Here is a 15,366-nt window from a genome sequence, read left to right on the forward strand (position 1 = left end):
GTGATATTGTTAAGTAAATTTTACTCATTTATATTACTTGAAATAAGTAAAATAACTTGCTGAAAATAATAACAGATTTATTTTAAGCAATAGATTTGTATATTTAATCTATTAAAGAACTTTGAAATGTCAAATGTTCTTAATTCAAGAATAGATAATGTTCAAAACATTATTTGAAAGCAAAATTTTCTTGTTTTAGATGAAAAATGACCAAGGTCTATGAGTTTAATAAGAACAAATACAGGTAGTCCCCAGGTTACGAACGAGTTCCGTTCCTAAACTGGCTATGTAACCCGAGTTTGTGTAAATCAGAATAAACCCTTTAAGTACACCTAAATACCCCCTAAATCTCAAAATAACTATCCAAAAATATGTATTATATGTTGTGCTGTCAAATTTATCGCGTTAACGGGCGGTAATTAATCTTTTAAAATTAATCGCGTTAAAACATTTGATGCTTTTAACGCATGCGCGGAATGACCCGCTCATGCATTGCCTCAAACAGATTACAATGACACCGTTTTATGCTTATTGAGAGCCAGGAGGCAGTCTTGTTTTGTGCTTTTTCTAAAAAAAGGTATACCACACGCGACGTGCTGGCACTTTGTTTCTTTATTAGCACATTCAGCTTCAACATTAACACAGCTTACGGCCCTCGGCAGGCCGTAACTCTAACTCACTCCTGCATCATGTGAATAAACAACATCGGCGCCGCGTGTACTTCAGGGTACCTCGGATAATTCTACATCAGAATATTACAAAAGGCGAGTGGACACAGGCCTTCATTGGACCGCGCCGTTTATTGGCATAAGCTTTGACAACTCCTTCACAACAAACATACAGTGGGGCAAATAAGTATTTAGTCACCCACTAATTGTGCAAGTTCTCCCACTTGAAAATATTAGAGAGGCCTGTAATTGTTAACATGGTTAAACCTCAACCATGAGAGACAGAATGTGGAAAAATAAAACAGAAAATCACATTGTTTGATTTTTAAAGAATTTATTTGCAAATCATGGTGGAAAATAAGTATTTAGTCAATACCAAAAGTTCATCTCAATACTTTGTTATGTACCCTTTGTTGGCAATAACGGAGGCCAAACGTTTTCTGTAACTCTTCACAAGCTTTTCACACACTGTTGCTGGTATTTTGGCCCATTCCTCCATGCAGATCTCCTCTAGAGCGGTGATGTTTTGGGGCTGTCATTGGGCAACACGGACTTTCAACTCCCTCCACAGATTTTCTATGGGGTTGAGATCTGGAGACTTTGAATGCGTCTTACGAAGCCACTCCTTTGTTTCCCTGGCTATGTGTTTCGGATCATTGTAATGCTGAAAGACCCAGCCACGTCGAATCTTCAATGCCCTTGCTGATGGAAGGAGATTTTCACTCAAAATCTCTCGATACATGGGCCCCATTAGTTCTGTCCTTTACACAGATCAGTCGTCCTGGTCCCTTTGCAGAAAAACAGCCCCAAAGCATGATGTTTCCACCCCCATGCTTCACAGTTCTTCAGATGCAATTCAGTATTCTTTCTCCTCCAAACACGAGAACCTGTGTTTCTACCAAAAAGTTCTATTTTGGTTTCATCTGACCATAACACATTCTCCCAGTCCTCTTCTGGATCATCCAAATGCATTCTAGCGAACCGCAGACGGGCCTGGATGTGTACTGGCTTCAGCAGGGGGACACGTCCGGCAGTACAAGATTTGAGTCCCTGGCGGTGCATTGTGTTACTGATAGTAGCCTTTTTACTGTGGTCCCAGCTCTCTGGAGGTCATTCACTAGTATAACCCTTGTGGTTGTAGGATTTTTGCTCACCGTTCTTGTTATCTTTTTGACGCCACGGGGTGAAATCTTGCATGGAGCTCCACATCGAGGGAGATTATCGGTGGTCTTGTATGTCTTCCATTTTCTAATAATTGCTCCCACGGTTGATTTCTTTACACCAACCGTTTTACCAATTGCAGATTCAGAGTCTTCTCACCCCTGCGCAGATCTACAATTTTGTCTCTGGTGTCCTTCGACAGCTCTTTGGTCTTGGTCTAAGTGGAGTTTGGAGTGTGACTGACTGAGGTTCTGGACAGGTGTCTTTTATACCGATAATGAGTTAAAACAGGTGTCATTCATACAGGTAACGAGTGGAGCCTCGTTAGACCTCGTTAGTAGAAGTTAGACCTCTTTGGCAGCCAGAAATCTTGCTTGCTTTGGAAATAAATTCTTTAAAAATCAAACAATGTGATTTTCTGTTTTTTTTTTTTTCACATTATATCTCTCATGGTTGAGGTTTACCCATGTTGACAATTACAGGCCTCTCTAATCTTTTCAAGTAGGAGAACTTGCACAATTGTTGACTAAATACTTATTTGCCCCACTGTATACTTGTCTATTAATGTTCATTCGAAATAGTCGGAAACTTTTATTCAGAATTAACTTGGAGTATTTTTTATTTTTATTTTACAGACGAAAACATTTTTAATAATGGTTTTTGTCTACTTTTTGTCAACAAAAACTAGACGAAGACAAAGACATTTTGAGTTGACTAAAATATCACTTTAAGACTAATAAGTATTATCATCCAAAAGACTGAGACTAAGACAAAATTTAAAAGAGCTTGCAAAAACAACACAGATTCACAAATTTGGAGATATTTTACATACTCGACCAATAGTTCTACTTTTTTTTTTTACCAGTTTAAACCTTCCAACTCTTCAGTGCATTCAAGGCATATTGGCAACTATACATCGAAGGGATGGGTTATTATTATTTACAGTTTTTATGATCTTGTAAAGCAGAAAATTAACTGCCAATTGTCTGCTCCCCCGCCTTGTTAGGGGAGCTGAGAATCCTCATCGTTTAGCTGCTGTAGCAATTAGAGGTGCCAAGCATCTCTGCTTAATTCCACTTAGCCAGAGTGCCAACGCGGGTGATGCAATAATAACAGCGGAGACTAAATGAAGACAACTCGCCACGCACACATACGCATACTTGCCAAGATAAGGCTGTTTGAGCACTACTTGGCAGCAAGCTTGAATTAATTCACAGGCTAGCAGATGTGAGATGTTTGGGGGGAGACTAACATCTGGTGGGACAATTCATTAGATACACTTATCTTGAGAGTCGTAGCAGAATACTGTGACGCTCATTTGAGATGAATGATGTCATGAATGGTTACTCGGGGATTTTTTCCGAATATTTTCCCTTGTAGCCAATAACTTAATTGGGCTCTTCCATGCTAAACCCATTCAAGCATGCCTTTTATGGACCATGGACCCCTTATGTCTTCTCTCTCCAGCCTACGCTGCTGTCCCACCCTTAATACTCGTCGCCTTCCGATTAGATAATACTATTCTTTATCCTACTACTAGCTGGATCCGCCCATCCATTTGTGGCCAGCCATATTATCTGTAGATCCATCTGTCAGGCGGATTTGGATGGATAACTACGCGGGATGTCATTGTTATGACTTTAGCGTTTAATATTCCACCTGTTCGGCTAAGGGGTGACATATTTGATATTTCATAAGCTCCTAAGTATTGGTCTTGATTAAAGTGTAATCTGTCCAATGGATAGTCAGGATTCTTATAAGAATGATAAAAATATAATCGAATCGTGTCCAGTGATTTGTGCAAAGTTATAGTTTTGTTAAAGGGAGGGTTTTGTTTTGTGTTTGGTCTACCTATGATAGACATTAAAACCAAATTTAACACCTTGGTGATTACTAATTTAGTTTCTGCCAATTAATCCTATATTATGCCAGTTACACATATTTCTAAATTTGATCTCCTTCCAGTCTGTAATTGCTCATTTTGGGTTCTAAAGATTCTTTCGTAGTAAGAAAAGAGTAGTGTCTGCTCTGACATGTCCCATCCCATCTTAATTCATCTCGTGCCAAAGTCTGAGAAAATAATACAATTGGGCAGGTAATTCAATAACATATCTGGTATATTTACACAATGTGTAGAGATGTAACACAAATTTCTGTCTCGTCTCGCTAGAACCGCCAACATGTCCGCAATTTGGAAGTATTTTTAAGTCACAAAGAAATATATATACTAATAACTGTCGGAAAATAAAATAAATTTTCTTCGTCACTGCTACGTGATCTCTCTGAAGTTGCTTTCAATTGATGTCCCGCATCACAGCGAGTACAGTGCACTTGAGCCCATGTGAGGCTTGTGAGTTCGATTCTCTGTCCTGATGAACTCGCCTAAGTATCATTGGGCAAGACACTGAAACCCACGTTACTCCTTGTGCTGCGTCACTCGTAAGTCGATAAGGGTATACTGTAGTATATGGCAAAAAACACTCAGGTGACTTGAAGTTCCGCTCTGAGACCCCCAATTTGGCCAAATTTCAAAATTGTGCGATATGCATGTGTGATACATCATTGGAAAGGTTAAAATCTCTGTTTTCTGGGAGAAGAAAAATTTGAACAGGAGGGCATTTTTTATTTTTATTTTTAATGTTTTTTAAACAGCAAAACCCCATCTGGAGGTGAGAGCACGCAAGAGCAGAATTACAGACGCCATGACTTTAACAAGATATTATCGCGTACTTACTTTGTTTCGATCCAAAAAGATCCAGTTCAGGGTGTACCCTGCCTACTGCCCGTAGTTAGCTGGGATAGGCTCCAGCACCTCCGCAACCCTCGTGAGGAAGGGCGGCATGGGAAATGAATGTTTCAAAGCCTTTTTCCAGCTTTCAAAATTGAGTTAGTACAAGGGGTTAAGACTAAGGTGAACGCGCGGCGTTTGGCCTTCTGGCAGGGCTGTTGGGATTTTGCCCGTCCGGGTCGTTGGAGCTGCGCCAGCGCGGGTCTGGCGGTTCGGCTGGCGTGATTCCAGCAATCTTGCTAAAAGGTCAGATTCCTTCACTACTTTAAATCAAAATGGCAAGTTTATTGTGTATTCTGGCTTCATGACACTTTTTTGTAGGTTTACTCATAACAGCCATGCCTACCAAATTTTATGTAGGTAATTGAAACATTCTTAAAAAATGTGTCAATTGCAATTGAGTCTTTACTCCGCCACCTTAGAAAATAAATAGTGATGCAATAGTCATTTTATCCAAGCTGATTTTGGCACCACACACACACATGCGCACAGACAGATGATTGTTTGCAACATCTGCAAGTTGAGTCTGCGCTGTCACTAAGCCCAGCTTTAAGGAAGACGTCCTGATGGCGGGACTGTCGCCAGGCAAGAATATAAATGCATGGGACATGTAATGGATATGAGGATGTGTGTACTTGTGTGTGTGTCGGTGGTCACATGTAATCATCATATACGGAGGAGGTTCATAACCTCTGCTACAACCTATGGGAGGAGCTCCATCATGAGCTGGCTGCTAATGGACAGGTCTGTTTGGACGGAAAGTGGACATTATTATTGGATTTTATGAGCTGATTACATCACACCACTCCTGTATGCTGATCATTAAATCATTTTTACAACTGTATTTACCTGCTCCTTATTTTTTCAGGGAGGACATGCAACAGGACAGTTACTTTTTTCATTACAGGATCAGTACGATTTTTCCAAATCTGAAGAAATAACAGCAAGTTTGTTTTATAAAAGGTAAGGAATTAAGACAAGGGGGGGAAATGTACTTTGTTACTTGTTAAGTACTTTGGTACTTAACGTTTGATAAACCTAATATTTTAAACCATTTTGAATGATACTTGGAAATTGAATATGATGACAATATAAGCACTTTCCAAAGAAAAGCTCACCACTCAAATTGTCTGAGTTTTTTTTTTCCCTCTTTAATTCAAAATCTATAGCAGCCATTTTTTTCACAATTTTTTTCAACTTGCAAAGTTTGGAGAACTTTTAGTGTCTCGTTCCCTCTATTACCCCCCCCCAAAAAAAAAAAAAAATCAACAAAAATGTACATTTTTAGTTAATTCTGTGAAAAAAAATATTGTTGCCCCATATTGTATTATTTTGTCTTTTTTTTCCTACGCATTTTTAATTCTCCAAAAACTATTAGGCAACATCTTTCACGACTCAAATTTGGCCTCTTTAGTAGTTCAGTCCTCACGTGACGTCATTTTTTTTTTCTTTTTTCCAATTTATCAATGAATATGCTGTTTTGAAGCTTTTCCTCAAAAACATCTGATGCCTGAATTGAATCTGATGCCCTGCAACAACAATGTTTAGTTTATGCCACTATATTTAAAAAATTTACTCTGTAACATACATTTTGTTCCCAGGTTCTAAGTGATATTTCATGGTTGTGTCGTCGCATTGACATATAAAAACACTTTTGTTTCCCAAAAAGTTTGGGTTTGTGGTCACAACTTTAAAATTCTATTTCCACTTTTCTTTACTATTGTACTTTCTAAATGCTGATATATACAGTGAGGAACAGAAGTATTTGCACCCCTTGTGATTTTGCAGTTCACCCATTTAGAAAATAGGCAGAGGTCTGAAATTTCAATCATAGGTGCATTTCCACTTATAGAGACATAATCAAAAAATAAATAAATAAATAAATACGGAACTCACATTGTATGATTTTTCAATAATTTATTTGTAATTTACTGGGGTTCATAGATATTTGTACCCCTGAGAAAATCAGTGCTAATATTTAGTGCAGAAGTCTTTGTTTGCAATTACAGAGGTCAGATGCTTTCTGCACCAGGTTTTCTCATAAGGAAACAGGGATTTTGGCCCATTCCTCCACACAAATCTTCTCTAGATCTGTCAGGTTTCGGGGCTGTCATTGAGAAACACCAAGTTTCAGCTCCATCCAAAGATTTTCAATTGGACTGAGGTCTGGAGACTGGCTAGGCCACTCTAGAAGCTTGATATTCTTTTTACGCAGCCACCCCTTGGTCAGCTTGGCTGTATGTTTCGAATCATTGTCATGTTGGAAGATCCAGCCACGACTCATCTTCAAGTCTCTGACTGAGAAAAGGAGGTTGCTGCTCAAAATCTGACAATACACTTCACCATTCATCCTCTGCTTTATACAGTACAGTCGTCCTGTCCGCTTTGCCGAAAAGCAGCCCCAAAGCATGAGGTTTCCACCCCCATACTTCACAGTGGGGATGGTGTTCTTTGAATTGTACTCATTGTTCTTTTTCCTTCACACATGAGGAATAAAGTTTGCACCAAAAAGTTCTACTTTGGTCTCATCTGACCACATAACCCCTCTGCATCATTCAGATGGTCCCTGGCAAACTTCAGACGGTCCTTCACATGTACTGGCTTCAACAGGGGAACCTTCTGAGCAATGCATGATTTCAAACCATGGCACCATAGTGTTCTACTGACCTTTGAACTGTGCATTCAGCTTTCTTCAGGTCTTTGACCAGCTCCTGCCGTGTAGTTGTAGACCGAGCCCTCACTTTTCTCATCATGAGTGATACCCCTACGATGGGAGATTTTTCGATGGAGCCCCAGTCCAAGGTATATTATCCGTCATGTTTAGCCTTTTCCCTTTTCCAACAAGTACTTCAACTGTTGATTCATTTTCACAAAGCTGCTTTCCAATTATCCTGTAGCCTTTTCCAGCTTTGTGGGGCTCTACATTTTTTTGTCTGGTGTCTTTCGAAAGCTCTCTGGTCTTGCCCATGGTAGCAGTTGGATTATGACTGACTGTGGGGTACAAAATGGACAATTATGAGCTCAAAAGGGTGGTGGGTAGGTGCTTACTCATATGGTGAAGGTGGACTTCTTTAAGGTAGACTGACAACTTTTTGAGTGTAATAAATATTGCTGATTCTCAGGGGTACATATACTTATGACCCCCAGTAAATTACAAATAAATTATTGAAAAATCATTATGACCCTCAGTAAATTACAAATAAATTATTGAAAAAATCATACAATGTGAGTTCCTTTTTTTTTTTTTTTTTTTTTTTTAAATATTATGTCTTTATAAGTGAAAATGTATCTATAACTGAAATTTCAGATGTCTACCCATTTTCTAAGTGGATGAATTTGCAAAATCACAAGTGGTGCAAATAGTTCTGCTCCTCACTGTATATCTATACATTTTCCTTCTTATTTTAAAGACTTAGTTTGACCTGGAAGAAGAAGAAATGGCATTTAACAAATTAACATAAGTATTTTCTGCATGTAAAATCATGATTTAAAATCGGACATTTTGAATATAGCCTTTAATTTTAGCAAAACCAAACTTCTACCATTTTAGCGGCAGCTTTTCATTTAGTTTTAATCCAATCAACACAAATAAAATGTAGGGCTGTCAAAATTATCGCGTTAACGGGCGGTAATGAATTTTTTAAATTAATCACGTTAAAATATTTGACGCAATTAACGCACATGCTCCGCTCAAACAGATTAAAATGACAGCAGTGTAATGTCCGCTTGTTACTTGTTTTTTGGTGTTTGGCGCCCTCTGCTGGCGCTTGGGTCCAAATGATTTTATGGTTTTCAGCACAATGAGTGAGCGTGGTGTAATAATTGACATAAACAATGGCGAGCTACTAGTTTATTTTTGGATTGAAAATTTTCCAAATTGTAATAAAACAAAAACATTAAGAGGGGTTTAACATAAAATTTCTATAACTTGTACTAACATTTTTAATCTATTCTGTCCTCTCTCCCTACAAAGTTGATCCTGTCACCATGGAGCACTCCTCCACCTCCATGGTCAACATTTCCCTTGTGGACGATTACGAGGTGGAGGACCAGCATTCCCTGCTGCCTCCCCCAAGGACACTTTCCCCTCGCCGGGCTTGCCCCCCGCAGTGCGGGATGCGCCCGGCCGTCCGTAGATGTGCGGATCACACGGTGTGGCTGGACCGCACTCAGGCCATGGCCACTATGCCTTTGTACAATGGCCACCTGTGCACCCGAGCCTCGCCTTGCTCGCCCAGGAGAGCCGAAAAAGTCAAATGCAAGGAGAAAAAACGGCAAGTTTGTACAAAGAAGGAGCGGAAAGGAAAGAATTCGTCGGCTTCCAGGCTCCAGGAGAAGAGCTGCGCTTTTAATGACGTTGCCCCTTGCGGGTCACCTTTCAAAAGCTCCAGGAGGCCTACGGTTCAGAGTGTCCATAGACCAGCTCACTTCCCCTTAGAGACCAGGCAGAGCCTGCCGGAAATCATTGTCACAAGCAGGGACGACGAGCCGCCCGAGGCCGGCAAAGGGATTCCACGACCAACTCGGGAAAGGGACCTCCTCCCGGGGTCGGCAGGTCACTCCAGTCCCAAGCACAAGACGGAGGCCAAGGACGATCACTACTGGAAGACGCACGGTATCGGGTGGCGGCTGCTGCGCAGGAGGGCGCTCTTTGTGCGGAGGCAGAGGCTGAACGACTGTGCTCTCGCCGTGGGGATTTTTGGCGTAGTCATGATGGTCATGGAAACGGAACTCTCCTGGAGCGTCTACAGCAAGGTCCGGCACACTTGTCAAAGCTTTCATGGGTTCACATGCAATCTTGTACTATTATGGTTGTGGTTTTCCCATTCACTGATCAGATAAAACTTGATTTTGATTTATGTACTTTGAGAGATGCAAGCATTCCCAGGTCCTATGATTTATCCGCGACTTTGAGTGTGCATTGCTTTAAAAGGCAGGGCTTGGCATGGCGAGTGATGGGAGCGATGATTAATGAAAGCAAAGGTGGTTGTTGTGAGCTCAGTTTAAAGGCTGCTAATGTGTTGATTTATTGTTAGTTGCGTTGTAACAGTGGCGCAACAAATGCGAATAGGGCCCGGGTGAGATAAGTATACCCCCCTAGGTGAACATCTGGTGAGTCCTAGGGGATGCTCATTCGCGGGCCCCTCCACACATTCGCGGGCCCTTCAAGACGGTCATCCAGTATGTGGGGCGTGGGCAACAACCAGTCGAGCAAGGAGAGTGGGGTGTTTAGTAGAGATATTTTAACACTGAAAGCAAAATATGTTCATAAAATTTGTGACAATATGTTGACTGACAACTACAGTGATCCCTCGCTATTTCGCGCCCTCAGTCCATCGCGGACTCTTTTTCAATTAAAAAAAAAATACAGTTCAGCTATCCCAAGCCGATCGCGTAGTTTCACTCCATTCCGTCCCTCTACCTGCTCTCTGTTCATCAGGTAGTGAGTGCACCGCAATTGCTTATTCAAATTAACAATGATTGATAGATGTTCAACGTTTAAACTTGCCAGACAAGCGAATTTCAAAGTGCCGCATGCGTCAATCATTGTTTAATTTGTTAAAGAGTTGCTGTGGCAACTCATTGTATGTAGGTGAGCAGCTTGAGCGGATTTGATTGGACTCACTCAATGACGCATTTAATAAAGCCAAACATTTTTTTACTACAGTACTTTATTCTTGCTTAAAAATAATTCTGTGGGACAGTAACATGTTTAAAACTTATAATTATATATATAAACTCATAATTATTACATTTGAAGTGCTTAAAAAACATTTATTAATATATATAGTAGTGCGCAATGATTAATCGATTAACTCGAGTATTCGATTAGAAAAAAATATTAGAATAAAATTTTCCTGCCTCGAGTATTCGTTTAATTAAAGTGGCTTTGTAATGATTTGTTTTGAAAGTGTTTGCCTTTAGTTTCATTGATTCGGGTCGATACACTGCCCTCTAGTCTGCCTCATTTCACATGGCTGAATCCAGCTGCTCCCTGTTAAGACCAACATAAGCTAAGTTTTTGTTTGAGCTAATGTTTTTTTAATGCTTTCGTAATTTAAAGGTACATTTAGCCGTTTTTTGGGGGGATATGTTTAACTATTTGTTAAGAGCATTCTAAAAAAAAAAAAAAGCATTGGCATTATATATCATTTTTCTTTTACTCTTTAAGTTAGCCAATTGTTCTTTTGTTGTACATATATCCTCATTTATTGATTTTTTTTTTTATACCGTTTGGGGCTTAGGTCAGGTATTTTAATTTTTTGTTCTTATCAGATTACTCGATTATTCGAACTAACTAGTTCATCGATTAATCGATGACTAAAATAATCGATAGCTGCAGGCCTTATATATATATATATATATATATATAAGTTTATATTTTTTAAATTATATTTTGGGGGAAAAAGTGAAAAACATATACAGTATAATGTATATACAGTATATATATACTGTGTATGTATATATATATATAGAGAGAGAGAGAGAGAGAGAGAGAGAATATTTCCAATGCTAAATCTGAATAAATACATTAAACACACAGACAAAAAGTTTAACAAAAAAATTTAAAAATTTACTACATGGTTTTTCACTTATCGCGGCGGGTTCTGGGCCCCATTATCCACAACAAACGAGCGATCACCGTAGTTGAATAACACGTCTTTTACACTACCGTTCAAAAGTTTGGGATCCAAGAACCGCAGTGTACATAATGAAAAATCCCATATGATACACTACGGTTCAAAAGTTTGGGGTCGCCTACAGTTCAAAAGTTTGGGGTCACTTAGACCCCAAGCTTTTGAACGGTAGTGTATATCTTGAGGGGGCCTGTATCTTTTTCACAGGCACTAATTAATTTTGAGGAGGGTGGCAGGAAACCTGCCACACAAATAAGACTACAAATGTGCAAGCTGCTTTACGGTATAAGTCACTTCCCCCTTTTCCAATTCATTATAACGACGGAAGTTAATGCGAACGCTTTCACGCGAATTCTGCAAGGATGGCAGAGCAACAAAAGAGACAAAAATAGATAGAATAGAATAGCCCTTTATTGTCATTATAAAGTTGTACAATAAAATTGTGGAGCAGCTCCCTTTACACTGCAGGACAAGTAAAAATCTCAAAAGTAACTTGCAAGTACAAAAGTATAAAATCTAAATGACTATAAAATGTGTTTGAGGTCGTCCTATGTTCAGGCAGTGCAAATAATTGAAGTGAAGTAGCAGTAGTTGACAGTGAAGACAATGGAAAATTGCACGTTAATATTGCATGTAAATAGTATTGCACATAGAATATATGTGAATAGAAGTGAAGAAATGTTCAGACTTCAAACACTATATTACAGCTCCGCGCATCAACATGCTATTCAACCACGCCCCTTTTACAGCCACAAACTGGGCCTGGGCCCGCCAGCACCCACCTCTAAGCTCAGCCCCTGTGTTGTAATGTTTTTGTATAATTATGGTATAGTATGATATGGTCCAGCACAATTGTCTCAGGTTTGTTGAGACTCCATTTGTCGTTAGCCCAATTTTTTTGCAACACGGTATGCAACAGTGCAACAGATAGTGGACAATGATTTCCCCCGAAAAAATAGGTTTCAAGTGGTTTATTTGCACTCTTAGTTGAGTTTACTGTCAAACTAAACATAAACTTATTTAAAACAACCATGTACAGTACGTTTGGACACACCTAATTCAATGCAACAGGTCCCAAGGTCCAACCTCATTGGTAAAGCAATAAATTCCACTAATCAACCCTGAAAAGGCATACTTGTGAAGTCAAAAACCATTTTCGGTGACTCCCTCATGAAGCTCATCAAGGGAATAGCAACAGTGTGCAAAAAAGTAATCAGAGCGAAGGGTGGCTAATTTAAAGATACTAGAATATAACACGTTTTTAATTATTTCACCTTTGTTTTTTAGGGGGGCCAAATACATAATTGCACACGTGTTCCTTCATAGTTTTATTACCTTCAGTCAGAATTTACTATGTCAATAGTCATGAAAAAAAAGAAAACGCACGAATGAGAAGGTGTGTCCAAACTTTTGGCCTGTACAGTATACTGTATTTTCTTGAATCTACTATATGGCATTGTTATAACCCTTAATGAGAGATGGCAGAAAAATAAGATAACATCATACATGGGCATATTCTTAATCCTCAGCAAAGAAATGGTAATGAGGTTTTATGATGTCACCAGCTGGCCAAAGCACATATGCAAAAAATGGCAGCATAATGACTATAGATTTGAAGAGAAGAGTGACCAAAATTTTATATTCCATTTAATGTACAGCGTCTTAAGAGTACAATGCATAAAATCATGTGTATAGCATCTGCAAGTACTGTATATAATTTTAATGTATAGGATGTCACTAGTACTCTGTTACTAGTTTTGTCATGATCTGTATGTGTGTCAACCACAGAGCTCCATCTACTCCCTCACACTAAAATCCATCATCAGCGTTTCCACCATCCTCCTGCTGGGCCTCATCGTAGCGTACCACTGCTGCGAGGTGCAGGTATTTCGACACCGTTGACATTTCAGTCTCAAAAAGTTCTCTGGAAGGTTAATCTCACACCACGTGGTCCTAGCTTTACGTCCACGACAGCAGCGCGGAAGACTGGCGCATCGCCATGACGACGGACCGCCTGGCCCTGATCACCCTAGAGCTGGCGGTGGCTGCCATCCATCCGTACCCAGTGGGCCTGCAGGCCTACTTTGAGCGGCAGGTGGTGACCACGGCAGCGCTGTCAGAGACAGAGTTGGAGATCGTGCTGGCGCTACCTATGTTCCTTAGGCTCTACCTGCTGTGTCGCGCCATGATGCTGCATAGCAGGCTCTTCACTGACACGGCGTCACGCAGTATCGGGGCTCTGAATAAGGTAATTTGGTGGAATTACACTTCTCCAACTCACTAGAGGGTAACATTTAAGTTGCTGTACTATAGCTTCAATATAGACTTCAATCAAACCCTCCCGAGGTGCTGTTGTTTTGACTAGCAACAGACTACACAAAATTACTAAGCTCATCACTTGCTCGTACACCTTTATAGTGCACTAATTTAACTCATTTGCTACCATTGACAGCACTAGATGTTCAATCCATTTTGACTGGGATGGGGCAAATGAATATAATTTGCAGTCAAAATGAACGTGATTGGATCGGGACATCCCTCATACAGTGGTATGAAAAAGTATCTGAAACTTTTGGAATTTGTCACATTTCTGCATAAAATCACCATCAAACGTGATCTGATCTTTGTCATAATCCCACAAATGAAAAAACAGTGTCTGCTTTAACTAAAACCACCCAAACATTTATAGGTTTTCATATTTTAATGAGGGTAGTATGCATACAATGACAAATGGGGGAAAAATAAGTATGTGAACCATCACATTGAATATATTGTGGCTCCCCCTTTGGCAGCAATAACTTTACCAGACGCTTCCTGTAGCTGCAGATCAGTCTGGCACATCGATCAGGACTAATCTTGGCCCATTCTTTGCAACAAAAGATTCCTGGGATGTCTGGCATGAATCGCTGTCTTTAGGTCATGCCACAGCATCTCAATCGGGTTCAAGTCTGGACTTTGACTCGGTCACTCCAACTCCACTCTCTTCTTCTTCTGAAACCATTCAGAAGTTGATTTACTTCTGTGTTTTGGATCATTGTCTTGTTGCAGCATCCATCCTCTTTCCAGGTTTTCCTGCAAAACATCCTGTTAAACCTTTGAATTCATTCTTACATTAATGATTGCAAATTGTCCAGGCCCTGAGAGAGCAAAACAGCCCCAAATCATGATGCTCCCTCCACCATGCTTCACTCTGGGGATGAGGTGTTGATGTTGGTGAGCTGTTCCATTTTTCCTTCACAAGACGTTGTGTGTTACTTCCAAACAACGTTGGTTTCATCAGTCCACAATATATTTTGCCAAAACTTCTGTGGAGTGTCCACGTGCGTTTTGTGAACATTAAACAAGCAACAATGTTTTTTAAGACTGCAGTGGCTTCCTCCGTGGAGTCCTCTCATGAACTCCATTCTTGGCCATTGTTTTACATATAGTTTAAGTGTGCAGAGATATTGGACTGTGCCAGTGATTTCTGTAAGTCTTTAGCAGACACTCTTTTTTACCTCTCTGAGTATTCTGCGCTAAACTTTGGCGTCATCTTTGGTGGATGGCCACTCCTTGTGAGAGCAACAGTGACAAACTCTTCACGTTTGTAGACGACTACTCTGTCTGTCGATTGATGAACATCCAGACTTTTAGAGATGGTTTTGTATCCTTTACCAGCCTTATACAAATCAACAATCATTGATCGCAGGTCTTCAGACCGCTCTTTTGACTGAGCCATGATGCACATCAGACAACGCTTCTCATCAAGACATTTCTTACTAGGTGTGTGTTTTAAAGTGGACAGGGCAGCTATAAACCACTCATCAGTGATTGACCACAGACCTGACTTAAATTGTTTGGTATTAATTAGGGGTGTCAAAATTATCGCGTTAACGGGCGGTAATTATTTTTTTAAATTAATCACGTTAAAATATTTAACGCATTTAACGCATGCATGAAACGACCCATTCACGCATTGCCGCGAACACACTACAATGGCGCCGTTTTATGTATATTGAGAGCTAAGAGGCAGAGTCAAGCGAGTGGAGTGGACACAGGCATTCATTGGAGCCCCGCTATTTATTGGTATAAGCTTTGCATCTCTTCCACAACAATTATAACTATTGTGGCG

The 15,366-nt window shown here is 40.0% G+C and overlaps 1 protein-coding gene across 6 annotated transcripts in view; it reads left to right on the top strand.

Annotated features, from left to right (window-relative positions):
• The window catches only part of LOC130910205 (small conductance calcium-activated potassium channel protein 1-like), a 65,957-nt gene that overhangs the window by 41,118 nt on the left and 9,473 nt on the right, over positions 1–15,366 (top strand). For 3 of the 6 annotated variants that reach the window (XM_057827241.1, XM_057827240.1, XM_057827246.1), the window contains 4 exons: positions 5,486–5,580; positions 8,591–9,372; positions 13,044–13,139; positions 13,213–13,503. In XM_057827241.1, the coding sequence (XP_057683224.1) occupies positions 8,605–9,372; positions 13,044–13,139; positions 13,213–13,503 (1,155 nt within the window). In that variant the 5' untranslated portion in view covers positions 5,486–5,580; positions 8,591–8,604. The remainder of the gene's footprint in view (positions 1–5,485; positions 5,581–8,590; positions 9,373–13,043; positions 13,140–13,212; positions 13,504–15,366) is intronic. The other 3 variants (XM_057827242.1, XM_057827243.1, XM_057827245.1) reach the window with 2 other exon arrangements.

Source organism: Corythoichthys intestinalis, chromosome 22 (assembly GCF_030265065.1).
Source record: "Corythoichthys intestinalis isolate RoL2023-P3 chromosome 22, ASM3026506v1, whole genome shotgun sequence".
Classification (NCBI taxonomy): domain Eukaryota; kingdom Metazoa; phylum Chordata; class Actinopteri; order Syngnathiformes; family Syngnathidae; genus Corythoichthys; species Corythoichthys intestinalis.